The following is a 25,700-nucleotide window of genomic DNA, read 5'->3' as shown; positions in this document are numbered from 1 at the left end:
AAAATCTAACAATTCCACGGTAACTGTATATTTAAACTTTTATTGTTAGTAATAGTAAAGCAAAAAACTACTTATTGACGTCACAATTCCAATCTAAGACATGTTTTCGTATAAATGTCCAAATATATAAGTTGTTATCGGCCACCGTACACTCTTGGTCCCGTCTTCTCGCGAGGTTTTCCCCCTCGTAAAAAAAGGCAGTCCCCTGGTCCTACGATGCTAACAGCCTATTAGCTGTATGTAGTAGCTGTTTTCAGCTTGTTTAAATGGAGGAGACAAACACCGACTGTTGTTAAGGTAAGACGACGCATCGTTACACTAAACCGCGGTTTTATTTCACGTAAATTCACGCGCTGTGTGTGTGTTTTTAAAGTCAGGGCGCTGATTCATCCCCTGACTGCTGTTAGCTTACATGCTAGCTGAGGGTTCGGCTGCATCATTATTGTGTGAGTGAGTGCAGCTCATTTTATTTTTGACCTGAAACGTTGATATTTCACAGAGTAAATGTTTAAAATGAGGTTTAAACTGTCGCCCGGTGTTAATGTGAGTTTAGTGAGGCTAAATAATGAGCTGACCACTCAAAAGAAGGAGAATTTGTGTTCTTGTTTCCTGATGCTCTGAGATGTGATTTGTCCTTTCTGTTTCCATGTCATTTTTTTCCCATGTCATTTACATGTTTCTGTGACAATGACATAACACAATATTACTAACGATTTATTTTTTTTACTTTTGGTTTCACAAAAATGTCAGAAAATGTTAAAAACGTTGATCATTGTTTCCTAAACCTGGAAATGATGTTGTTCTTAAGTCTCTTGTTTTGTCCTCAAACCAACATTTATCAGCTTTTAATGATTTATTTCTTACACAAAGCAAAGAAACCAGATAATGATCACATTTAAGAAGCTGAAAAAATAGTTTTAATTATACAAAAAACACTCAAAACGGGAAATGAATCAATAATTTAGGGCTGCAATGATTGTGCTCCATGAAACCATGTTTGCATGTTTGTGGCACCGGCCAACATTTTACTGACTAAATGAATCCTCAAGGCATTGAAAAGCTAATTAAACTGTTTATTATTTTTTCTATTACTTGAGTAATTATTTGGTCCACAAAGTGTTGAAAAATGCCCAAATCTGCAAATGATGATCTTCTCAAATGTCTTGTTTTGTCCTCAATCCAAAATGATTCAGTTTATTATATATATTATTATTATTATTATTATATATTATATATATATATTATTTTATAATTAAAACAAGTTTCTCAGATTTTTCAGCTTCTTAAATGTGAATATTTTCTGGTTTATTTGCTCCATATGAAAGTAAATCATTAAAAACTGAATCATTTTGGTTTGTGGACCTTTAGTGGTTTGGTAAACACTGATCAAAGATTTTCATACTTTTCTGACCTTATGCCAGTGAATAACTTGCATATACTTTACATTACAGCATGTTAAGTCCACAAAATGTCAGAAAATCTTGTTCTCAAATTGTCCACAAACCAACATTTGTTACATGGAGCAAAAAAACTAAAAAAATTCACATTTAAGAAGCTGAAAAATATGAAAACTTGTTTTGATTGTTAAAAAAACACTTTTTAGTAACTAGTAACCTATTCTTAACAGTAACTTCATAAAATTACTAAATTAACATTGTCTAATCTGTTTTATTGTGTGTTTTATCGTCTCTTTTCTAACGTCATGTTTTCTTTATCAAATGTTCAGAAGGAAGTTGTTTTTCCATGGAGATCTGGAGCCGCACTCTTCAGACACCCTCCATGAAGATGTAGTCGGGAAAGAAGAGAGGTCATTATCCCAGACATCGTCAGTGACGCGTCGCCTCCTCCTCTCCTCCGCTCTCTCCACTCTGGAGGATTCAAACCCTCACCCAGGGCTGCCCGGCGCGTCCTCGCTCAGTCCGTCCCCGGTCCTCGCCGCTCTCAGCCATGCTCTTCTCTCTGAGGGAACTCGTCCAGTGGCTGGGCTTCGCCACCTTTGAACTCTTCCTGCACCTGCTGGCGCTGCTGGTCTTCAGCATGCTCGTGGCCCTGCGTGCCGACATGCTGACGCCGACGCTGAGCTGGTGGCTCGTCTTTGTGCCGCTGTTCGCCGCCGACGGCCTCAGCACGTACTTCACAGCCATCGTGTCCATCCGGCTGTACCAGGAGAACGAGAAGCGCGTGGCGGTGCTGCGGCTGGTGTGGGTGCTGACGGTGCTCAGCCTGAAGCTGGTGTGCGAGGTGCTGCTGTGTCAGAAGCTGGCGGAGCAGGAGCAGGCCAGGGACCTGTGGTTCGGCCTCATCGTGTCGCCGCTCTTCATCCTGCTGCAGCTGCTCATGATACGAGCGTGTCGCGTCAACTGAGGCGCGCTCGGAGGACAGCCTGAGATCTAAAGCATTACGTCGTCATTTTTTTGTTTGTGTTGCACCTTAAAAGTGAACATCAGTTCATGTGTTTCAATGTTAACAGAAGTCCAGGTTTGTGTTTCATGACTTTACATTGCTCTCTTAAAGGTACAGTAGGCAGGATTTCGTTTTTTTGCATTATTATAATAACACTTCTGCACCTGCTGCAAACTGAACTTTTCCACACACGATCTTTTTCCTTTTTGAAGACGAAAAGATTGGTTCGCTTTATCTGGCACAAACCAAACAATTGATTGTGATTCATATTAATATTATTAATATTTAACAATCTGCAGATGAAACTCAACTCATTAGTGACCCTGCGTACTGCAGCTTTAAGTTACACAGTGTTTTTCTCTCATAAAGACGCAGATAATTTGTATAAATTGTCGTTTAATATCCCTTATTTCATTACTCATACATCACACTCGGATGAAAACGCTGCATTTTCCCAATTTCTCAACGTTGTCGAGCACGAAGCCAGTTTTCATTTTGGAAAAAAGAAGAAATGCTTTTCTGCTTTTTCCAGCGCAGAATCCTCAGCCTCTGCCCAGCACCTTTGGGACGACGTGGGAAACTAAATCCAGGCCAGAACTTTTCACCCAGCTCCACCGATGATGCTCCTGTGGTTGAAACCCGAGCAGCGAGGCTCTTGTGTTTTTTTTCCCTGTGAGCAGGAAACGAGAATAATAATAGAACAATAACAGAAACAGGATGATAATGCAACACAAAACCAGAAAATCCTGTCTCTGTTCTGAGCGTAGAAAGTTGTTGTCCTCTGTTTTAAAAAGATGTTATAATAAAGGGATAGTTCAGGAAGGACTTAACTTATAGATATATGCCATCTCACATCTATGATAGCTTAAGAATGTGTTCACTGCTTTATATCAACTAGTTAGTCGACCTTTTCTTACAGAAAACTGAAGTGTATCGTCAGTTTATTCCCGTGCACCAAACTCCATAGAGAAAACAGTCGTTTTTAGCCCACACAGACACAGGAGCTGCCGGTCGACTGCTGCCTCGTGTGGTCAGTTTGTGTCACTGAGGTGAATCCAGAACAATAAATTTCAATCACATACGTTATATATTATCATATTTACACTTCATTATTGAAGCAGTGGTGGATCAACAGCTCCTGTGTGCCGTGATGTTAAATCACTGATTTTCATATGGACTTTGGTGCAGGGGAGAGAAGGCGGTTTAGATAGCAACAAAAACTCAGTTTCCAGTCGGAAAATTAGATAAATTAGTTAATATACTCTTTTAAGATATTATGGACTTAAATTGATTGAGTTTCAATGAGGTGTGGCTTTTATTAAGTGGCTAAAATCAGATTATTGTTGGATTAGCATCCATGTTCTCACTGGTTCCTGAACTATTCCCTTTTTTAAGAATACAGAGATGTCACAGTTTTCAGTGTGTGTTTGGACCACGACCACAATGCCGTTTAAGGTCAACGGTGAGACACGAGGGGACATTTATAGCGGCACTTGTACTGAAGCCAATTCTAACGGGTGACGGAGCTGGAGGAAGCACTTCAGCATGTTTTGGTTTGTTTTCCCAGAAGTCGACTGCCAGGAAAGAAGAGTTTTATAAATGAATTATCTTACGTGTCACTTTGTTGCCTGTCAGCTGACGTGTTTCTCGTGCATCGTACTCCAAAAAAAAAAAAAAAACTACCTAGTTTTCCAGCTCCATGTCGCTGGTCCTGAGACTTCAGCTAAGAGCTGAATGTGATTACCAACACGTCTTCCCGGATTTCTTTGCTGTTTTTTTGTACTGTATGTCATGTTTCTGATCCACCTCGTCTATATACCGCCTGTACTTTTGTATTGTAGTATGTATGTATGTATGTTTGTGTGTGCCTCGTTTCAGGGTAATAATTATTCTGTGTGATTATATATATTTTGATTTATGGAGAAGAAAAATTTAAACTGCATATTATTTATGTTCTTCTTGTGGCACCGTTAGTGTTGTCTGTATATACGTGTAAATAAATCATCAACGTTTTATCTCTGTTGTCTTGCACTGTATTATTAATAGTCTGTTGTTGCAGCTTAGGTTCAGGCCACAAGGGGGCACTACTCGCTTAAAAGAATGTAATTTAACCAGACACCTGTTTCAGCAGTTATCCATTTTAAGTTTGCAACAATTAATCAAATATTGATATTTTGGTAGTTAAATAAGTGATTGTATGTTAAATTTTTTAGCTTCATAAATGTAAATATTTGGTTATGTTGCCGCTACAACACACTCAAAAAACAGGAAAATAGATTATTTCTGGATTATTGACAAGCATCTTCTGATTTTTGGAAAACACAATTGTTTAATTGGAAAAAATTAATTCACAGTTTAATGTATGGTGAAAATTGCTTTGCAAACGAGTCATAAAATAATTGTATACATTGATTGTGGACCCCTAAAGGGACAGTTAAGGTTTTTGGACACAAGGAAAAACTGATTTTAGCCACTTTAACAAAAGTGTCTGTTAATAAAATCTACAGCAGTTTCCATCTGTGATATGTTCGGAATATGATTGCCACTGTTTTCCTAAAGTTTGACAGTTTTTTCTGACTGAAAATTCAAGTTTTGTGCCAATTGAAAATCAATCAAATCACGTCACAGCACACAGTAGTTGTCGATCTACTCAGATCGTAAGTTCAAATGTGTAATTTTATGAACTTTTATAAATTGATGGTTTAACCTCAGTGACACAAACTGACCACAAGAGGCAGCATCAAACCAGTAGCTCCTGTGTCCCTGTGAGCTAAAAATGCTGATTTTCTCTATGGGCTTTGGTGTGGGAAAGCTAGCATGCAAGAAATGTCTGTTTTCATTTGAAAATTGAAAATTTAAACATACATGAATATGATGGGGCCCTCCAGTGGCTGCCAGGACAGGACTAATGACTTTATTTTCCATCTTTCAAGTTGGAAAGAGGATAATAATGTACGTATGAATTGTTAATTTGTCCCCATGTTGAGTATTTTCCTCCACTGTGCTCTTGTTGTTCTTAATTATGGCTCTGTGATAAATGTTTAATGAGGTACAGTAATCTCTTGTAGTACCCAAGAATAGCCCTTTAAGTGCTGATTCATGAGCAGCAGGTTCGTCTTTAGCTCCTGTGGAGGATTATGGACAGGTGACATCAACCGCAAATACTCAGTTAAACCTTTGGCAGCCCTGAAATTCAACGGTAAAATTGCGATAAATTAAAGTTTAATGTTGTTAATTGGTGTAAATACAAGGAATAGAAGCAGCACATCCAAATGTAATTATTGAATATGCGATATAGCCGTTCATAACGTTAATTATTGTCAAAAGTTTGGAGTCGCGGGTTGACCGTGAACGCAACACTCGTGATTGACAGGTCGCCCTGGGAGTCTACAATAAAAACGGGAGCGGCTTGCGGTGGATTACAAAGAAAAGAGAGGCGTGTCTGTGAACCACTGTGACCAATCAAGACGCGGGTGTGACGATCGTGCTGCAGCGGAGAGGCGGAGCTGCGTTCAGGGACTGTGGGGGAGAGAGAGAGAGAGAGGGGGGAGCAAAGCGAGGAAGCGGAGGAGAGAGAAAGACGTGACGGCAGCGGGGATGAGTGTACGGTGATCGGTGCTGCGGGTACACACGGAGCCGCATACTGGTTTTAAAGCCGCAGCCAGAGCCTCCTCTTCCGGACCTAACGATTACGCTGCGATGTCTGGCGGAGGAGACGTCCGCGTCCTCCGCCAAGAGCCCGGGCAGGAGAGCCCTAGGATGCCGGCCTGGAAGCGAGAGATACTGGAGAGGAGGAAGGCAAAGGGTGGCGGGTGTGGAGGAGCCGGTGCCTCCGCAGACACGAGTCCCGGAGGAGCGGGACCGCAGCGGGGGAACGGCGACACGAGTGGCAGTGTGAACGGTAGTAGCGGCGGCGGCGGTGGTGGTGGTGGACACGGCGGAGCGAGCAGCGGGTCCGGGCGGAATTACACCATCAGCGCAGGCAGCCAGCACTTCTCCCACAACAAAGAGACACGAGCGGCGACGACACCCAGGGAGGAGGAGGACAAACGGGAGAGCCTGGTGCTTCAGGAGAGCCTCGGCCCGCTGGAGGAGAACCCGTTTATTAAACTGGAGAAGGAGCGGAGGAGGCGGCAGGACCGAGAGAGCACCACCCGTCCGGTGCAGCACATCCTGGAACTGTACGGTAGCGTACCCGGTATACGGACCATCCGCGCCGAGAACATTATCATAATTGAATCGGATCCGGATTATTATCCGGAAGACGGTGCGGCAAATACCGGGACTAAGTGGCAAACAAACGGTGTGAGCAGTTACAGCTCCCTGAACGACCTCCTGGACCGGAGAGGGAGTGCTGTCACCGAGATAAGAGCCAAGGAAGTGGTGATTTATGACACCACGTTAAGCAAGAGTGAGGAGAACCTGAGCACCCTGGGCCATCAGGACCTCCCGTCATCATCATCTTGTGAGGCAGGACAGGGTCAGGGCAGGGTCAGCCGGATGCTGCAGAAGTTTGACAGCAACTATGGGAAGCTACAGAAGAAGTCCCACAGCACAGAGAACCTGCTGGACCTGGACTGTAGTGCCAGCAGCAGACCAAGACTCTGGCGAAAGCCACATCAGCCAGATCTGGTGCCAAAGCCTGGACTGGGCCAGGCAGTCAGCAGCCAGCCATCGTCGCCTGTCTTCCAGAGTTCCTGGTCTTCCAAAGCAAAGCCACAGCCCACTGTCTCTGAGCCAGGCAGCCCCCAGGGTGCCACCGGGCCACCACTGTCGGTACCTTCCACTCGTGGAAGAGATGAGCCTGACTGGGGGCAAAGCAAGCCCACCAGAGAGCGGGACTGGGAGGCTGCTGAGGTGCAACCCAAACCCAAGGTGCCATGTTCTCCAGAGACCCGCCGTGCCCGTGCCGAGTTGCCCACAAGCCCTGTCTCGTCCAAGGTTCCCCACATCTCCCCTCACTTTGAGATCCGTCCTGCTCCGAAGCCGGACCTCCAACAGATTCCCGATGGGGACACTCAGGCGCTGGCCCTAGCAAACCTGCGTCTGCAGTCCCGCAATTCTTTCACAGTGATCCCCAAGCGCCGCCTTGGAACAAGCGCCCCCACATCATCTGGACCCTTCAAGTCTTCCCCCTCCCATAGGGGGGCAGAGGTGCCCACGCCAGGAGTGCCAACTTCACACACCCCAACACCCAACGTGACCCTCTCAAAGAGGAGGGAGGACGTAGAGAAGGAGACAGAGAGGGTGACGCCCAAGCTCGAACCATCTCCTGCTGTTGCCACAAGTCCTTCACTGTCTCCAGTCTCAGAACCTTTGTCTCCACCTCCAGGTCTCACCCCACCTCCCTTTTCTCTCCCAGCCCTGTCCTCACTCCCATCGTCTCCAGCTGTTCCTTCTTCACCCCTTCCCAACTCTCCAGACTCCCCCGTCCCTTCAACGCCGTCTCCAGAACAACGTCTGGTGGAACATCTGCCGATCACAAACATAGACGACATCGAGGTGGAGCCCCCGCAGCGTGTCCCTGTCCCTAGCCCCATGGTGCAGAGGAGGAAGGGGAACACGTTCACTGTGGTGCCTAAACGCAGAGCCGACCCCGAGGCCCAGCCGAGCTCACCCGAGCCCCAGCCAGAAGCTGTGACCGAGGCCTCGCCAGGGTCCACGCCCCCACAGGCCCCGTATTCTCAGCTGGGCTCGCTGCTGAAGAAACGCTACCCTGCTGTCGAGGAGATCGAGGTTGTCGGTGGGTACCTGTCCCTTGCCAAGTCCTGCCTCTCCAAGACCGGCTCCACGGGCAAGAAGGTGAGTGAAAACACTGAGTTTCACAGACACAAGTGACAAAATAGTCCAAATATATGGATTAGAAATTCATTTTTCTGACATTATTAGTAATAAAAACTGAAACAGAGAAGTTCTACTTCCTAAATGTGGACGGTTTTCTTCTTTTCTTTGAGTTAAAATCAATTATTTGATCAAAAACAGGTTTGGGACGTCTTTATCTCACTGTTAGACACACTTTTCCAACAGGAAACTGAAGTTTGTAAACCACACCAGACCCCACAGAGAAAATCAGCGATTTAACATCACAGCACACAGGAGTTGTTGATCCACTGCTGCCTCTGTCACTAAGTTTAAATGTGTTATTTTATGACTTCGGGGTTTGAAAACATTCGTTCAGATTTACCTGAGTGACACAAACTGACCACATGAGGCAGCAGTGGACCAGCAGCTCCTGTGTCCCTGCTAAAAATGCTGATTTTCTCCATGGGGTTTGGTGTGGGAGAGTGAGTGTTTTAGAAACTTCAGTTTCCTGTTGGAAAAGTCTGTCTCACTGTGAGATAAAGACGTGAACCTACTCCTAACACATCGTAGACTTAAGTTGACATAGATTTGATCAGGTTTCTCGTTTGTTCAGTGACAAAAAAAACTGTTTTTGACAAAAATGGACGCCCACTTCCAGCATTGGGGTGCTAGATAGTCAAAACTGTCATTACAGTGAAAAAAGGGGAATTATTGCACTCTTTTTTGTGCTTTCCCAGTGATGTTTCAAACACCAAATGTTACTGGCAATAAAAACTCTATTAAATTGGAGGTTTAAAGGTACAGTGTGTTATTGTTGGTAAAGTCTCTTCCAAGTGTGCGGTCGAACCCTATGTAGCCTTTAGTTTGTCCATTGTGGGCTACTGTAATAACATGTTGGTTCAAAATGGCCATTCTGGGGTAATGAAAAACAACAAGTCATACAATTAGATAATTGTACCAACCAAAGCAAAAAGATATTCAGCTTTGTGTCACGGCAGAGCAAAGAAAAGCACATTTAAGAAGCTGAAATCACAAAAACAGCCCATTCATTGCTTGATGTTGTCGTTGAATAGTAGTTTTGTCGCCTCAGTCTCGTGTGAAACAGGTGCCAGATCTTCTCAGAGGCATCGTTTTAGTTTCCCTTGATCTAAATTTAGTCGTGGACTCGTTGTGCGTGCGTCACACAGGAAGAGATTTTTTTCTCTTTTCATCTTCTTGAACCAAAGTCTTCACCTGTGTCTGCTGAGCAGCGCTGTGTCCACCTCATGTTCTTCTTCTTCTTCACGTGTCTGCGGCTGTAAATCCCGTCACTCCACCTGCCCTCGGGGGATTCAACGCGGGTCTTGGAGCAAAACACAGCACTTTGATTTCCTGTTCCTGATTCCCGTCCTAAAATAAGTGCGTTAGTTGTCGTGGAATGAGAGCGTTATTGGCTTTTTTCACTTAATAAACTCATTGAGGCTCAGGATCTCTCCCTCTCTCTCCCCCTCTCTCTCTCTCTGTCTGGGATTTGCGCCAGCTTGGACTTTATATATTTTACAGTTTAATTCCCTAATTAAATGTTAAGCGCTTCACTTATCTTGAAATCAGAATCGGAATTATCCCGCGCGGGCTTTGCGAAAGAAGGTCTTTTCACAAATCGCTCCTGTTAAATCTGTATTAGCGATTAATTAAATATGATTGTAATTAATGCAGCATGAGCTGCAGGCTCTTGATCAGCCCCTCTGTGTGTGTGTGTTATTTGCAGTATGAATTTTAACTTTGCATGACACATTTGTGCAGAGCTGGTTTACATGTAACAGGGTGTGGAGTGTGTGCGATAACAACTGTGACTCATTTGGTCCTCCATCTTTGCAGGCGGACACTTTAGCGTAAGGATACTTTCAGTGACATCACAACCCTGAAGTTAAACGGATCTAAATCAGAGGAACATTCAGTATTTAGCCTCTTCACTAAAAGCTCACCTACTAAAATCTACTCCAGTTTAAGTCTACGATATCCTAAGGAAATGTTTGCAGCATTTTCCTGCCTGGAAACTGAAGTTTATTAACCACTTTCTTTTCCACACCAAACCCCGTAGAGAAAACCAGAGATTTTAGATCGCAGGGACACAGGAGCTGCTGGTCTAATGCTGCCTCGTGTGGTCACATAAAACTTGAAATATCCCTTTAAAAAAAAAAAATTGCTACACTATTCCTTCCAATGGAAATCTAGTAGTAGACATCTTGTTTGGCATCTGCTCAGCGTCGTATATTTTAGTATTTGGCGTAAATAAGTGTGGGATTTTCAAAATAAAGCGTCTCTCTGCCGCACACCATAACTTTATTATTATGACGGGTTTTTGACCATGAGACATCGTCTGAATGCGATGTACGTAGATTAGCGGGCGAGTGCGACCATGAGACAGGAACACATGCCGTGTTTGTTTTTTTGTTCCTGTTGTTGTATCTCTGCTCATCATCAAGGCCCACTTTTTGTTCTCTCCCTCTCTCTCTCTCTCCCTCTCCCTGTCTCTCCCTCTCCCTGTCTCTCTCTCCTGGGCTGGGCCGTGCGAGCAATCACAAAAGCACGGCGGCTTGAGCCTGGCCTGTATAATTTGTGTGGAATTTGTGTTGAGCGCTGCGAGCGGCGTCCGAGAACGACCTCAGCTCACAGTTCTGGGTTTTTTTGGGTCAGTTTTTCATGAGGAACTTTGGCTGAAAAACAATGTTCCACTTTCACGTCAGGGCCTCCAGAAGTGAAGCAGATCATTAGCTCTTCACGGAGGTTTTTCCAAATACTCGATATGTAATTGTGCAGCCTCGTCCACCACGTCAGAGCCCACTCACTGCAGCTTTGTGTGTTTTCTCATGCTCTCTTATCGTTGTTGTTTCGTCGCCTTTTACCCACAGTGCACTGCTTTATTCCTGTGTGCGGTGGTGGTGGTGGTGGTTAATAAGGCCTGTGCCTTTGCTCTCAGCTTCCTGTGATCTCCTCCTCTGCACTGAGGAAGTAAGAGCTGTGTATGTAGGTCAAGTGCAGCTTCTTGTACAGCATCACTTCTGCATTTGCATAAAATTGGCTTTTGTAGTGAAAGACACCGACGGGAATAACTCGCTGTGGATGGCTGGACTGGGATGTGTTAACTGAGCACAGGCAGGAGTTTTTACTCGTGGCTTAGGGCTAAATAATAGAGCAATAACTGTCATTATCACACTATATATGTGTAGTTTTATACATTTAAAAGGATAGTTCAGCCATTATCCACTTTATCTTGCTATTAAACAGCCTTTTTTGACTGGAAAATAAAGTTTTATAAAGTGCACGTTCTCCAACACCAAAGTCCATAGAGAAAAACAGCGATTTTAGCTCACAGGAACACAGGAGTTGCTGCTGTACTGCTGCCTCGTGTGGTCAGTTTGTGCCACTGAAATACATCCAAATGAACGATTAAAACATGTTGTAAAGATTTGGCAAATCAAGCATGGTGTGGATTTTATTAGGTGAGCCTAAAATGAAGCAGCTAAAAACATGTTTTTCCACGTTTTCTGTCCATAAATGTGTTTTTAAAGCAACAGTTGACAGTTTTCTGTCACTGTTGCAAAAATGATTCCTTCATTTAAATCTGACGTCATCACCGTCATCCGTATTCTATATATTTTTTGTTGTTATAACCTCGTTGGCCGAGTTGCCCGGCTTCACTCGTAGCCGGCAGCTCTTTTTCTTCGAGGGCGAGATGAAGCTGGCGCGGAGACACGAGAGGAGGAGGCGGCGTGGTTTTGTTTTTGAAGTCTCTGCTGCTCTGACCGGTTATTATGGGAAAATAGAGACAGACCCATGTGGTTGTAGAGAGAGAGAGAGATTTAGTAGTGCACGTCTGAGAGACGGTATATTGGCTTATTCTCTACTACAGCGAGACTTAAAGAGATAGTTCAGGATTTGTTTAAGTGTGGATACATGCGACTGCACACTTCTGCAGATTATAATCACCTGTTTATATCACCGTCTAACAGGAAACTGAAGTTAGTGTCACTTTGTAAACTGCTCCCTCCCCCACACCAAACCCCATAGAGAAAATCAGCGATTTAACACCACAGGGACACAGTTGTTGATCCACTGCTGCCTCCATTAGTAAGTTCAAATGTGTCATTGGGATTTCAGTGTTTAAAACCCTTCGTTCGGGTTAACCTCAGTGTCACAAAGTGACCACACGAGGCAGCAGTGGACGAGCAGCTCCTGTGTTCCTGTGAGCTAAAAATTACAATTTTCTCTATGGGGTTTGGTTGCGCAGGAATAAACTGATTTCAAACCTCAGTTCCCTCCATTTTTCACATGTTTTCCGACAGAAAGTCTGTAAACCACTCACACCCTGTTTTCAAACAGGAAACTGAAGTCTGTATCACTTTGTAAACCGCTTCCTCTCCCCACACCAAACTCCATAGAGAAAATCAGTGATTTCAACACGGCACACACGAGTCGTTGATCCACTGCTGCCTCCATCAGGGAGTTGTCAAGTGTTGTCTTGTGAAGTCTGTGTTTGAAATCCTTCGTTTAGATTCACTTTTGTGACACAAAGTGACCACACGAGGCAGCAGTGGACCAGGGGCTCCTGTGTTCCTGTGAGCTAAAATTGGTGATTTTCTCAATGGAGTTTGGTGCAGGAGATGAGTGGTTTACAAACTTCAATGTCCGGCCCTGAAAAGGCTGCGTAACTTTGAGATAAAGGTTCAGATATACTCTTGAATCCTTGAGTCCTTGGACCTTACACAGGGAACCTGACAAATAGCTGGACTATGCCTTTAAATCAACCTGTGTGCTCCTGTATGGATTTTTGTGTCATAGAAAAGTCGTGTTTTCTTGTGTTTCCTTCACCACAGTTTTCTCTCTCTCTTTTTTTAAATGTCAGTCATTCAGCAGTTTTAAAAATACTCTAAAACCTAAACGACTGTGTGTGTGTGAAACACAGGAAGGCCAATGAAAGGGCACACTCCTACATTTACATTGTGGTGCCTGGACTACAGGTGTGAAAGTCCATTGTGTTTAATAATTTACCAGCTCACAGACATTCCCTGTCTCTCTCTCCTCCCTTATGTCCTGAAAACTTCCACCCCACTTAAATTAAAGTTTTAAATGATGGGGGGGGGGGGGGGCTGTCTGTTGATGAACAGTCATTATCATTGACCCAAGCCATTATCATGATGGAATTGGTCCTGGAAAGTCCTTCAAAAGCCCTTGAATTTGAAGAAACCTGTCCTTGAAAAGTCTTTGAATTTGTGGGAAATGGTCCTTGAAAAGTCCTTGAATTTCAGAAAAATTGTCCTGGAAAGTCCTTGAATTTGAGGGAAATTGTCCTTGAAAGTCATTGAATAGTCCTTGAATTTGAGGGAAATGGTCCTTTTAAAGTCATTGAATTTCAGAGAAATGGTCCTGGAAAGTCTTTGAATTTGAGGGTAATGGCCCTTGAAAAGTCTGTGAATTTGAGGGAATGGGTCCTGGAAAATCCCTGAAAAGTCCTTGAATTTGAGCCAATTGGTCCGGGAAAGCCCTTGAATTTGAGAGGCTCTTACAAAGTTGTCCTCCCGTCTTCAGCTATGTCAGCACATTCTGTCCTTGAATTTCTAAGGGAATTTAGTCATGGAAAGTCCTTGAATTTGATGTAATCTAAGGTGTGGGAAGTCTGGGAACCTTGTGAACAATTCCAGACCAGGTTTAACCCCGAAAAAGCCTGTTAAAGTTGTGAGGACCAACAAAATGTCCTCACTGCCTGTGGTTTATATGTTTTTGGTCCTCTCTCTCTCTCTCACACACACAGACACACACACACACACACGCACACACGCGCACACACACACACACACACACACACTGTGTAAAGTCAGTGTAATTAGGATTCAGGCAGCAAAGCCTCACTATCACCACCATGTTTAATTCAGCGTGTGTGTGTGTAAGTGTGTGTGTGAGGACATTTTGTCTGGTCCTCACACTTTCACTTTCAGGATTAAGACCTGGTCTTGGGGTTAGGGTTAGAATGAGGTTTGTTAGGCCTTGGTTAGGATTAGTTGCGATAGTGATGGTTAAGGTAAGAGTAAAGGGTAAAGGGTAAGGGAATATGTTATGTCTATGAGGGTCCTCCCAATATGTCTGTGTGTGTCTGTTCTTGTATGTGTGTCTTTGTGGGGACATTTTGTCTGGTCCTCATAACTTTAAAGGGCTTTTTCAGGCTTAAGACCTGGTTGTAGGGTTAGAATTGGGTTTAGATTAAGGTAAGGGTAAAGGTAAGGGTGTGTGTGTGTGTGTGTGGGATGAAGATGAAAAGACTCGAAGCATCAGACGACGTCAAAGCTTCTTTTTTTGACGTGTATGTAAAGACACTGTGGTTTTCTGACGTTGTGTTTTTCTTCTCCGTCATCGTCACTGTGTGCGTGCGTGTGTGCGTGTGTGCGTGTGTGTCTGCTGCTCTATTTGGTAGATAATGTAAATGTTATTCAAACACTGTCCACAGAGGCTGTTTATGATCCACACACGTTTTCTTAAATCCTCCTCTGTGGCCTCACATGTGCAGAGAAGCTTCTGTCGTCGTTTAAATCACTAACACGTTTATATAAATAAACATTCTCTTTATGTATACTGTGTATATGTGTGTGTGTGTGTGTGTGTGTGTAACAGCTTTTCCATCTCAGTCATTCTCTCTCTCTCTCTCTCTCTCTGACCATCTACTCTCCCGTTTCCCCTCTTGTCACATATCCATGGTGCCTGTTGCCGCGGCAACACAAGGCGCTCGAGCCATTCTATCCTGTCATTAGGATGAGAACACACACACACACACACACACACACACAGTGATGTCAGAGCTGATAATATTGTACATTTCTCTTCCTCTTCAAACATTAACATTAAGTTATATTAAGATATTTCTAAAGACAGATTCAATTTGCATTTACCAAAAAATATTTGAATTGTGAACTACATATTTAATCTAAATCGTTGTCTTCACCGTCAACAGATTCACGATCTTTTTCATAAAACTTGCGATGTTCTGTGAACACTGTTGGAAACACTGCGATGAGTTTTCTTCTGCATGTTTGAACATGTATCGTGTTTATTCTCAAACTTTGATGTGTCGCTCATTTACATAGGATGTAAATCGCCATAATTCAAAATGGCCGACTTCCTGTTGAGTTGAGACAATGGTGAAACCACAGAGAGTGAGGACATTTTCATCTGGTCCTCACAATTTTAAAGGGCTTTTCCAGGCTTAAGACCTGGTTATAGGGTTAGAATTTGGTTTAGATTAAGGTAAGGTATGGTAAGGTAAGGGTAAAGGTAAAAATCGACAACTTTTCTCCTTTGATGTGTCGCTCATTTACATAGGATACAAATCACCATTCAAAGTGGCCGTCTTTCTTAAGACCATGGTTACGGTCGACTTTTTTGTTGGTCGATAACATCTTCACACCAAGTTTCGGGAAAATCGGTTGAGCTCAATTTTGTTTTCACCTGAGGAGGCGCTATAGAGCGCTATAGAGCGCTATAGAGCGCTATAGAGCGTTATAGAGCACTATAGAGCGCCCGTGAGCTACGCACATTTCGGCCCCTGGCATTTGTGGCTCGGGCCCTTAAATCGAGACATCATCTTTTTTCACTTTGGGAAACACTGTCAGTCGCCCCCTGGTGGCTAACCGCTGATAACATACTGATTTGAAATGTGATTCATTGTTGAGAAAGTTTGACCTGGTAAATATAACTGTGTGTGTGTGTGTGTGTGTGTGTGTGTAAGGTGAGAGCAGCAGGGTGGAGACCAGGACACACACACACACATACACTGAGTTCAGGGCGGGCGAGAGTCGGGCGTGTCTGAAACGCAAACAGGAAGATGAAAGGACAGCAAAGGATCCCGTCACGATCCCGACATGAATCATTACTCTATGATCATTACTCTATGATCTATATCAGACCGCATCACACCATCATAAGACCAGACCTGGACCTGGACCTGAACGACAGGCCACAGCAGCAGCAGCAGCAGCAGCAGCAGTAGTGACAGCAATTAACAGATTATTTTCTTGATTAATCGAGTACTTGTTAGGTCAGAAAGCGTCTTATTTTGTCCACAAACCAAGAATAAGGCACTACAAATGATTACTTTTGGTTTGTGGGCAAAGAAATGTGAGAAACATCATTTCCAGGTTTGAGAAACACTGAAACAAGTACTCGATGAATCCAGAAAATATAGATATTCTGAAGTTCATAGTTGAATCAGCGTCGTCGTCTCACATCTACGTCTCTTATCAATCACATAACAGCACACACACACACACACACACGCACGCCTGTCTGCAAATAGCTCACTATTACAGCAGTGACTCACACACTCATCATGACACACACACACACACACACACTCAGCAGCGTAAACACACATTTTCACATTTGGCATCATCATCATCGTCGTGGTGGTGGAGTAACAGCCACCACCTACACGTCTGTGCTGTGACTCTCAGCTCGTTAACAGTCGTGTTGTCACTTTAAGAGTTTCCCATTCTGTCTCACAGGCAGGGGTGTTTCTAGGAAATCTGGGCACCGGGGGTGGGGAGGGGGTGGCGGTACAGCCCTGTATTCAGGGATTCCAAGATGGCTGCCATCACCGTACAAACACTGCTACTTCTACTGTTAATGTCACTTCTGTGGTCGTACTGTTTAATTTGTAATCGTAGACGTGTTGCTACACTGTTTGTGTGCGCAAAAAAACCCCATGTCGAGCGTTGTTATCGATTGGTATTGCTAACACCGGTTAGCCTAGCCTGAGATGCATCTGTGTTTCCGACTTCTCAACTGGAACGCGGTGAATGTCATTCCCAGTTCGGATTTCTGAGTTCCAATGTTAACAAAATTTGTCGCAGTGGAAACGGGGCTTTGCTGGCATTAGCATTAGCGGTCACCATCGCGTTTGTTTTTGGTTGGTGAAAACTCGCAGAGCTCGAGTCCCATGACCTCGGATATTCCGCGTTCCGGCTATCACTTCCAGGTCACTTGCAGCATTTGGTACATTCCCTTTCCGAAAGAACTGTGACTTTTGTTAATTTGTAGTGTTTTCACATGAAATTTACCGGGGTCTTTGAATGCATCTCGTTAGCTCAATGCACCGTGAACCCTGCTTTACTTTCACTAGCTTTGAAAGTTATTATTGTGGAATATTTGAATCCAGCGCAGTACTTTATATTTACCTAATATTACTAATATTTGTTTCCTTTTATCTTAATGAGGCGGAAAGTCACATATTGAACCTTTAACATAATAGGTTTATCAAAGCAGCACAGATATCAAACCTTTTTATACACGTATGCAGTAACATGTCCACACACCCACCCACACCCACACCGTGTGTCACCTGGTGATACGGAGATAAATACAGAAACACATTATCACACACACACCCTGAATCTATCCAGTGTTCAAAGAACTCATTGTACCAGTATTTGTTGCCTCTTTGGGACCTTTCTTCTGTCATAAACACTGACCTCAGGACCAGTAGTCCTCATGGAGACCAAGACCTGGTCCCTAATGAGGCAGAACGTCATTTCAGAAAAGGAACTGGTTAAGTTTAGGACTAAGATCTGAATTGTGGTTAAGTTAAAGTCAGTGATGAGGCTTTGTTTGCACTGTTTCAATGAATGAAAGTCAATGCTGAGGCCTTAGAAGAATAGCTGTACAAACCTGGGTGTGTATGTGTGGGTTTGTGTGTGTGTGTGTGTGTGTGTGTGTGTTCATTCATTTTTCTCTAAATGAGGACAGGCCATGCCTGGTGGCCTGGGAAGAATTCCCGGCTCGGCGTTCATCTTGCCAACTGTCAGCAGCAGTTTCATGAAGACATTTCGCTGAGTCATTCCTTCCTCTCTCACTTCCTTTGTTTGTCGATGTCACTCTTTGCACAGGAAAAAAAAACCCAAACAAAACATGGCTGATGAAAACAAAAACTGAATTGTGCCACCACACCAAAGTCCACAGAGAAAATCAGTGATTTTAGCTCACACGGACACAGGTGCTGCTGGTCTACTGCTGCCTCGTGTGGTCACTTTGTGTCACTGAGGTCAATCAGGACAAAAGATTTCAAATGCCGAATTCACAAAATAACACACATGAACTTAGTGATGGAGGCAGCAGTGGATCAACAACTCCTGTGTGCTGTGACGTTAAAATCACGGGTTTTCTCTATGAGGTTTGGTGTGGGAGAGTGAGTGGTTTACAGACTTCAGTTTCCTGTTGTGTCTGTCTCACAGTGAGATAAAGATGTCGCTATGACTTAAACTGACATCCATTTTTATTAGTTTGTTAACCCCTAAGATGCAGGAGAGCTGCATCAAACTCCATAGACAAAATCAGTGATTTTAGCCTGCGATAACACAGGAGCTGCTAGTCTGCTGCTGCCTCGTGTGGTCACTTTGTGTCACTGAGGTAAATCAGGACAAAAGATTTCAAATGCCGAATTCACAAAATAACATGTATGAACTCGTATGAATTTACCGATGAAGACAGCAGTGGATCAACAGCTCCTGTGTGCTGTGACGTTAAAATCGCTGATTTTCTCTATGGGCTTTGGTGTGGGAGAATAAGCGACTTAAGAAAGTGACTCAAACCTCAGTTTTCTGTCGATGGATGGATGAATGAATGAATTGTGACGGTCGTAAAGTCTCGCTCTAAGTTCCCAGACTGACCTCTGAACCTTCGTCTGCCACCTGAGCAGAATATAAGAGAACGACAACAAAAGCCTCCACAACCAACATGATCATTATTTTTCTGGGTCTTTTATGAGCTTTTATTGGATATTATTACTACAGTTAAATCATCAAGACGTGATTGGGAATCATCCAAGTGGAGATAAGATTATTTCCCGTAACTTTGAATATTTAAAACTTCCTCTTTCATTTTCAAATAAATAAATTGTACCTTTAGACTGAAGACTTTAGAATCTGCAGGTCCTTAATCTTGGTCTTTGTGGACTCATGTCCTCAGTCTCTTGAACTTAGAAGTCTGTGAACTCACCGTGATCTAAAGACCTTTGTTTTAATGTCATTTGTGTAAGAAAACCAACACTGAAGAGCTGTTTTCAGACATAAACTCACCTGTTTTTCTTCAAGGGCTAATAGAGCATTCAATGTGGGATCTATGCGCCCTCTGCTGGACCACATAGTCATTACTTCAGATGGTCTAAGGTGCTTCTAGGATGTATATTTTGAGCTCAAACAGGGTTTAAATGTAAAAGTTTGAATCTTACTAATCCGAAAATTCAAGCTTTTATAAAATAAGCTTGAAATGACTGAGTGTGAAGCCTGTGTGTGTGTGCGTGTGTGTGTGCGAGTGGTTCGTTGCCTTGTGACGGTGATTAGAGCAGATTTAGTTCACAGTCGCAGAGTAGATGGAGCCAGGTACAGTTTGTTAAGAGCAGTCAGCTGATCGCACGGTGTGTTCGTGTGTGTGTGTGTGTGTGTGTGTGTGTCCAGGACACGTGGATATTAAAGCTGCAGTAGGCGACATTGATAGAAAATGTGTAAACGTTCACGCTTGTGAAACAAATATTAAAATCAAAATTCATGAGATTCTACTCGTGTAAACTGTGTGGCGCTTAGCAACCGTTTATACCGTCTGCAGACGAGCGCGTTGTTTACAAAGTAAACAAACCACCCGCTGTTTCCTGTTTACTCGTGTAAGTAACACGAGGAGGCCAAACTTTTGCAGAAAACTGTGTCAACAAAGACACAGATTTTCCTTTGTGTCGTGATTTGAGCAGAAGTCTGTCTCTCCTTTATGTCGTGTGCTGCTGCTTTTACAACGACAGTCAAACATTTACAGGTTATGACCTCATGACTTATTCAACACAGAGCTTTAATGGGAGATTCCAGCTGTAGTTTCCTGTGATGTAAGACAGGGGGCAGCGTCGCAGGAACTCGCCGGCTTGTGATTGATCTGTATGATGGTCAGCAACACTTTATGAATTGAGCAAAATAAAAATAATCTACCAAATGACTCGATAAAAAATCCGTAAAAACAGACCCGAAAAAAACTTGTAAAAACAGATGAGTCAATCTTTAAGGTGCCAGTGAAAGTTAAGTACGGACTCCAATGAAATTACTTTTATGAAGCGATTACAACTAAAACAAACAAGTATTTACCCAAAGGATCAATAATTTTATCATCTATAATAAAAAATAATCCACACAATCACAAAAACACGTTTATAATTGACTAATTTCTTCCTCTTTCAGCTGCAAATCTCCTTCAACGAGTCCAGTCTGCAGAGCACTTACGAGTATCCGTCTGAGAGCAGCGCGTGGGACAGCGGGGACGAGGACGACGAGGACGGGAAGATGTCGGACGAGCAGCCGAGCATGGTGGGACGCATCCACATCCCTCGACCCAGTTTCACCACCTCACCCACGCACACGGGCAACAGCAACGGTGAGACGACGACAACGACAACGTTGACGTTAAAACATAACATCAACCTCTATGCAGATGATAACGTCCTATCAGCTATAAGCCACCTAACATTTATATTATGTGATTCTTTTGGATTTGATTGGGACACTTTCGGATCAAAATCGACTCTATCATAAGTATATGTTCATGGCTTTATCTCACCATTAGAGGCCTCGTTACTTGTGGAAACTGAATTCTTCATTTTCAGCACCAAATCTCAATGAGAAATTCAGTGATTTTAACATCACAACACACAGGAGTGGTTGATCCACTGCTGCCTCCTTCACTAAGTTCACATGTTATTTTGTTACTTCGAGGTTTGAAATCCTTTGTTTGTGTTTGCTGTAGTGACACAAACTGACCAAAAGGGGCAGCAGTAGAGCAGCAGCTCCTGTGTCCCCATGAGCTTAAATCACTGATTTTCTCTATGGGGTTTGGTGTGGAACAGTGAGTGGTTTACAAAGCAAATATATCCTCACCATTTTGTTGATTTAATTTGGTGTATATTTTATAAGATGAGCTTTTGGTGGCTAATAGCGGCTAATGAAACTGAATAACCTATTTAAAAGACCAAACTCCTATAACTTCAATGATCAGGTCATTGATTCTAGATTGTATCATCATCTCTATGGTGTGTTGCACAATAGATGTGTGTGATGATGGTGACCTCTACTGGACAAACTCTGAACTACATTTGAGGATTATTTTTTGCAACCACACAATTATTCACAATTATACACAAATATAAACAATATATTTAAACTGCTTTTAAATGATTGACATATGTACATGTGTTGTAAATGATGTATATTTGATTGTTTTTTGTAGTTTGTGACGTTTCAAAGCAGAGGTGATAAATGTTGAATAAATGGTGAGAGTGTAGTTGAAAGTGAAGAATGCTGTGATGTTTCAGATCTGTCCAGCTACATTCCCAAACACTCGGTGGACTTCAGCGCCTGGCAGGAGCACAAGCATGAAACAGAGAGTGTTCTCCAGGAAGACGCGGCTTCCCAACACACACAGATGACAGAGGAAGTTATGGTGAAAAGACTCTTTCAATGAATCAAGAACATGTTCACTTAGTCCATAAGGTCAGAGATTTTGACACGTTTTAGCAGGAAAACCACAAATGTTACCTAAAAGTGAGCGTTCCGTTTTTTGGTTTATGAGGAACTTTACATACAGCGTCAGCTTTACACGTGTTGGAGATCATACGTGGATTTTAAAGTTAAAATCTTTTCTTCCTCCTCAGCTCACACCGGCAGACAGTTCCTCGCTGTCCGACTACAGCAGTGAACCCGCCCTTTACTTCTGACCCGCCTCCACCTCCATGCTCCGCCTCTAAGCACAGCCATTTCCTGTTGGGAAAGGAAAAATGTATTGTTATTGTTATTGTTGTTGTTATTATTATACTTTTTTTTGGGAGGGGAGGGAGGGGCTAATTTCATGCCACGACACACACATACACATGCCACACGATCATCTGCATAGAAACATGTTTTTTTGTTTGTTTCCAGGTGGCTGGTGTTTGATTTCCACCTTGTTTTTTTCCGTTGATAGAAGAAGAAATTGGGGGAAAACAGCAGCTGGTCTGTGTTTCCCGCTCTGATCGTGGACAGTTGATCTGTCCGCCTCCATCTTCTTCTTCTTCTTCTTCTTCTTCTTTTACCAGATAAAAATGCGATAAAATTATGGCATTGCGTCGATTGTAAAAAATAACCCAGAGAGACGTCCCATCCGTTTCCGCAAGAACAGGAAGACTCCAGTTGCTCACGTATCGGTGCATCGTCATGGCGACGGTTATTTCAGTGTTAGTACAAAGATTTTCCGGGGGTTAGCGGCAAAAACGTTGTTTAAAGAACAAAACAATACAAAAAGAAAGGGGTGAACGGTGCCACAAATTTTTTGTATCTGCATGTTTTTTTGATTTCAACAAACATCTCATTCTTCTACTGTAAAGCTTCGTTATCGTTTGTTAATCGTTCGTTATTCTTCTTCCGGTGAACGCCGCCGCAAAGTGAAGCTGCTGGTACGAACGTTCGTTCAGGGGGAACGAGTTTTTAACTGCAAACGTTTTCTGTCGAACGGTAGCAAAAAAAAACAAAAAAGCTTGAAAAGTGACCTTGGCCAATAACGTTCGTCTGTGTGTTCGTACGTTTGTTCGTACGTTTGTCCGTACGTTTGTTCGTACGTTCTCACAAAACATCGTCCCGTAGAATGTTTCCTGTATTTTCCGTGCTTTCGTGTCTTTATTCCCGCTTCGGTTTGAAGTTTGCATGTCTGCGACATCTTCACGTACGAAAAAACACAAAAAAACTAAACAACACAAAAACATTTTCTTCTTCTTTGTTTTCTAGTTTTCAGTCGGACCTCACGTACTTTAACATTCCACGAAGAAGAAGAAGCAGCGACGATGATTGCAATCGTTCATGGCGCGGCATGTTTTTGCGACAGCGAATGTAGAGATTGTGAACTTTTCTTTTTTATTATTATTATTATTATTTTTAATATATATACATACACACACATATATATATATTCAGTACAAGAAGTTTTCACGCCAACTGATCCAAGTGTTGCTATGACGGCGTCACTTTATTTCCTCCCAGAATCAAACCCACAGTCAGTATTGTTGTTGTTGTTGTCGTTCAGTCTCAGTTTATCAAGATTTAGTTTTTAAATCTTCCTGTTTTTTGTTTTCAAACCACAGACTGTCTATGAAAATCGCGAAATCCAGAGTCGCCGGGCTCATGTTGAACGACTGCCGCTGTCTTTAACTCTGTAGAGTCGCCCCCTACGTTTGTCTTTGTCTGTTCGGGTCTTTGAATGTTTTTACGACTTTGGTATTTTAACGTCTGTCCTGCATAATCGTGCTAAAGTCGGTAGCTCCGTACCTCTGGTTTTTTTGTGTCTAAAACCGATTCCGATATCAGTCCGATAAAGTTGTTTTTCCATCGACTGAGCTGTAAGTGACACATTTGTGCATTTTACAACATAGCCTTAACTCGCCGATTTAGGAATTATTACGACCGTTATCAGACCAATACTAATACGAATTATCGTATCGGCTCGTCCCTAAATGTTGGCGCGAACTGTGTTTACAGTAAACTGCACATGTTTTTTTCGGTAATTAAATTTGGGGCGGTAACAACACAGTATCTGTTTACCGGCTTTTTTGGTTACAAATTATGCGATAACATTTCTCCAGAGTTCGGGAATATTTTAACGAACGAAATCAAATTGAAGGATGTGAATTTCACATGCGTGACTATCTTATTACGTGAAAAATGTGTGAATTAATGCAGACCTTTTTTTGCCGATTTAGGAATTTTTAAGACCATTATCCGACCAATAATGGTCGATACGAAGTATCATATCGGCTCGTCCCTAAATGTTAGTGCGAACTGTGTTTACAGTAAACTGTGATGAACAGCCGAAATCAAGTGACATGCACGTGTTTTTTGGAACTTAGTCGGTAACAACACAGCATTTGTTTACCAGCTTTTTTGGTTACAATTTTTGCAATAGTATTTCCCCAGAGTTCAGGAACATTTTAACGTACGAAATCAAATCGAAGGACGTGAATTTCGCTTGCGTGACACTATCTCATTACGTGGAAAAATTTGCAATTTAACACAGGCTTTTATTTTTTAGCTAAAGTTGTTTCACTTAACCATGATTTTACAGTAAACTGTGATCAACAGAACTTACTCAGTAACAACACAGCGTCTGTTTACGGGCTTTCTTGCATGACACAAAATTTGCAGGTTACCTTTGACCTTATATCATTATGCGAAAAATTCTTGATTTAACAGTGATAGTTTTTTGTCATTCCGCGTAACAGCTGCTCGCAGACATGTTTGTACAGTCAGACTTGTTAAAAACATCGTTAAGTCTTAGCGAACAGAAACAGGTGTGTATTTGTAAAAACAGTGAAATCTCGCGTGGATTGTGGACGCGGGGTTTGTGTAAAGTCGTACTTATTAGCGTCGGGTCCAGGACGGATGCTAACTCACACCAGTTCTAAATGTCGCGTCTGTGTCTCTGTAGCTTCGACTTGGAAGGATCGTGAACTTAAAGAACAAAAAAATGGTTAAAAAACGTGTTTACGTCTGTTCACGATCTCCGACTGTTTGTTTATTTCTTAAAAATCCGATGAATGAATTGATCATTTCTTTGTAATCTTCTCTTTGATTGTTCGCGATGAATGCACTGCCGATAAATGCCATGACCGTTTTTTATTTTAAATCTTATTTTGACGTCAACGCCACAGCCTTGCATCAAAACTTCTTACGAATGTCGCGACGGCCTCGTCACTGTGAACGCCAACGTTCGTCGTCCAAGTTGTTGACGGAAATAAATGCATGGATGTTTTTTGTTTTTGTTGTTTTCTGCGAACTATTTGTTAACGGTGCTGCTGTGTTTTAGAAGATGAATGAGTGAATGAATGAATGTGTTTTTAACTCAACGTGATTCATTGTAGTTGGTGGTGGAAAAAAAACCAAAACCTCTTAATAAACGGCTTCAAACTTCCCAGTGAACATCGCAATCCTTTCTATATCGTTACGATTTTTTCATCAGTCACTTTTTCCTTTTTTTTCGGAGTTAAAGCTGCAGTCACCAGGGTTTCTAGAAACAGTTGGCCGTGTCTGGTGAGACATTTGTGTTTAAGAGTGGTTGAACAGGTGTACCTAATAAAGTGGATGGAAACTGCTTTTTCCAATGAAAACAGCCCTTAACGTCGTTTTCTCTTTGAATTGTGGGAAAATTCACCATCACCATCACACACACACACACAGCAGTGTTATCCATCGTCAGTAGCAGGTCATGTTGGTCTCACGTTTCAGTTTTTTTAAACGTCTGTAAATGTTCTTCTTCTCCGCAGCAGCAGCAGCAGATGTGTTTACTGTAAAGTTACTGTCGATGATTCAGAGAAAATTAAAAAGACAAAAGTGATGTCATTTCTTGTACAAATGAAAGCTCTCAATAAATAGATGACTTGACGACGTCTTTTTCTGCCCATTTTAATCCCCAGAATCAAG

The 25,700-nt window shown here is 42.7% G+C and overlaps 2 protein-coding genes across 2 annotated transcripts; both read left to right on the top strand.

Annotated features, from left to right (window-relative positions):
* Nucleotides 1–16: 16 nt before the first annotated feature.
* tmem203 (transmembrane protein 203) lies at nucleotides 17–4,418 on the top strand. Its single transcript, XM_058617829.1, has 2 exons — nucleotides 17–297; nucleotides 1,727–4,418. Exon 2 carries the CDS (start codon nucleotides 1,948–1,950, stop codon nucleotides 2,362–2,364), a length of 417 nt encoding a protein of 138 aa, XP_058473812.1. The 5' UTR covers nucleotides 17–297; nucleotides 1,727–1,947; the 3' UTR covers nucleotides 2,365–4,418.
* Nucleotides 4,419–5,935: 1,517 nt separating this feature from the next.
* tprn (taperin) lies at nucleotides 5,936–25,661 on the top strand. The gene is made up of 5 exons (XM_058617816.1): nucleotides 5,936–8,205; nucleotides 20,445–20,637; nucleotides 21,572–21,699; nucleotides 21,911–22,035; nucleotides 22,176–25,661. Exons 1-4 carry the CDS (start codon nucleotides 6,103–6,105, stop codon nucleotides 21,971–21,973), a joined length of 2,487 nt encoding a protein of 828 aa, XP_058473799.1. The 5' UTR covers nucleotides 5,936–6,102; the 3' UTR covers nucleotides 21,974–22,035; nucleotides 22,176–25,661.
* The last annotated feature ends 39 nt before the right edge of the window (nucleotides 25,662–25,700 follow it).

Source organism: Solea solea, chromosome 19, assembly GCF_958295425.1.
Source record: "Solea solea chromosome 19, fSolSol10.1, whole genome shotgun sequence".
Taxonomy (NCBI): Eukaryota; Metazoa; Chordata; class Actinopteri; order Pleuronectiformes; family Soleidae; genus Solea; species Solea solea.
Note: the sequence above shows the minus strand (reverse complement) of the source record. Positions and strands in the feature narration are given on the sequence as shown.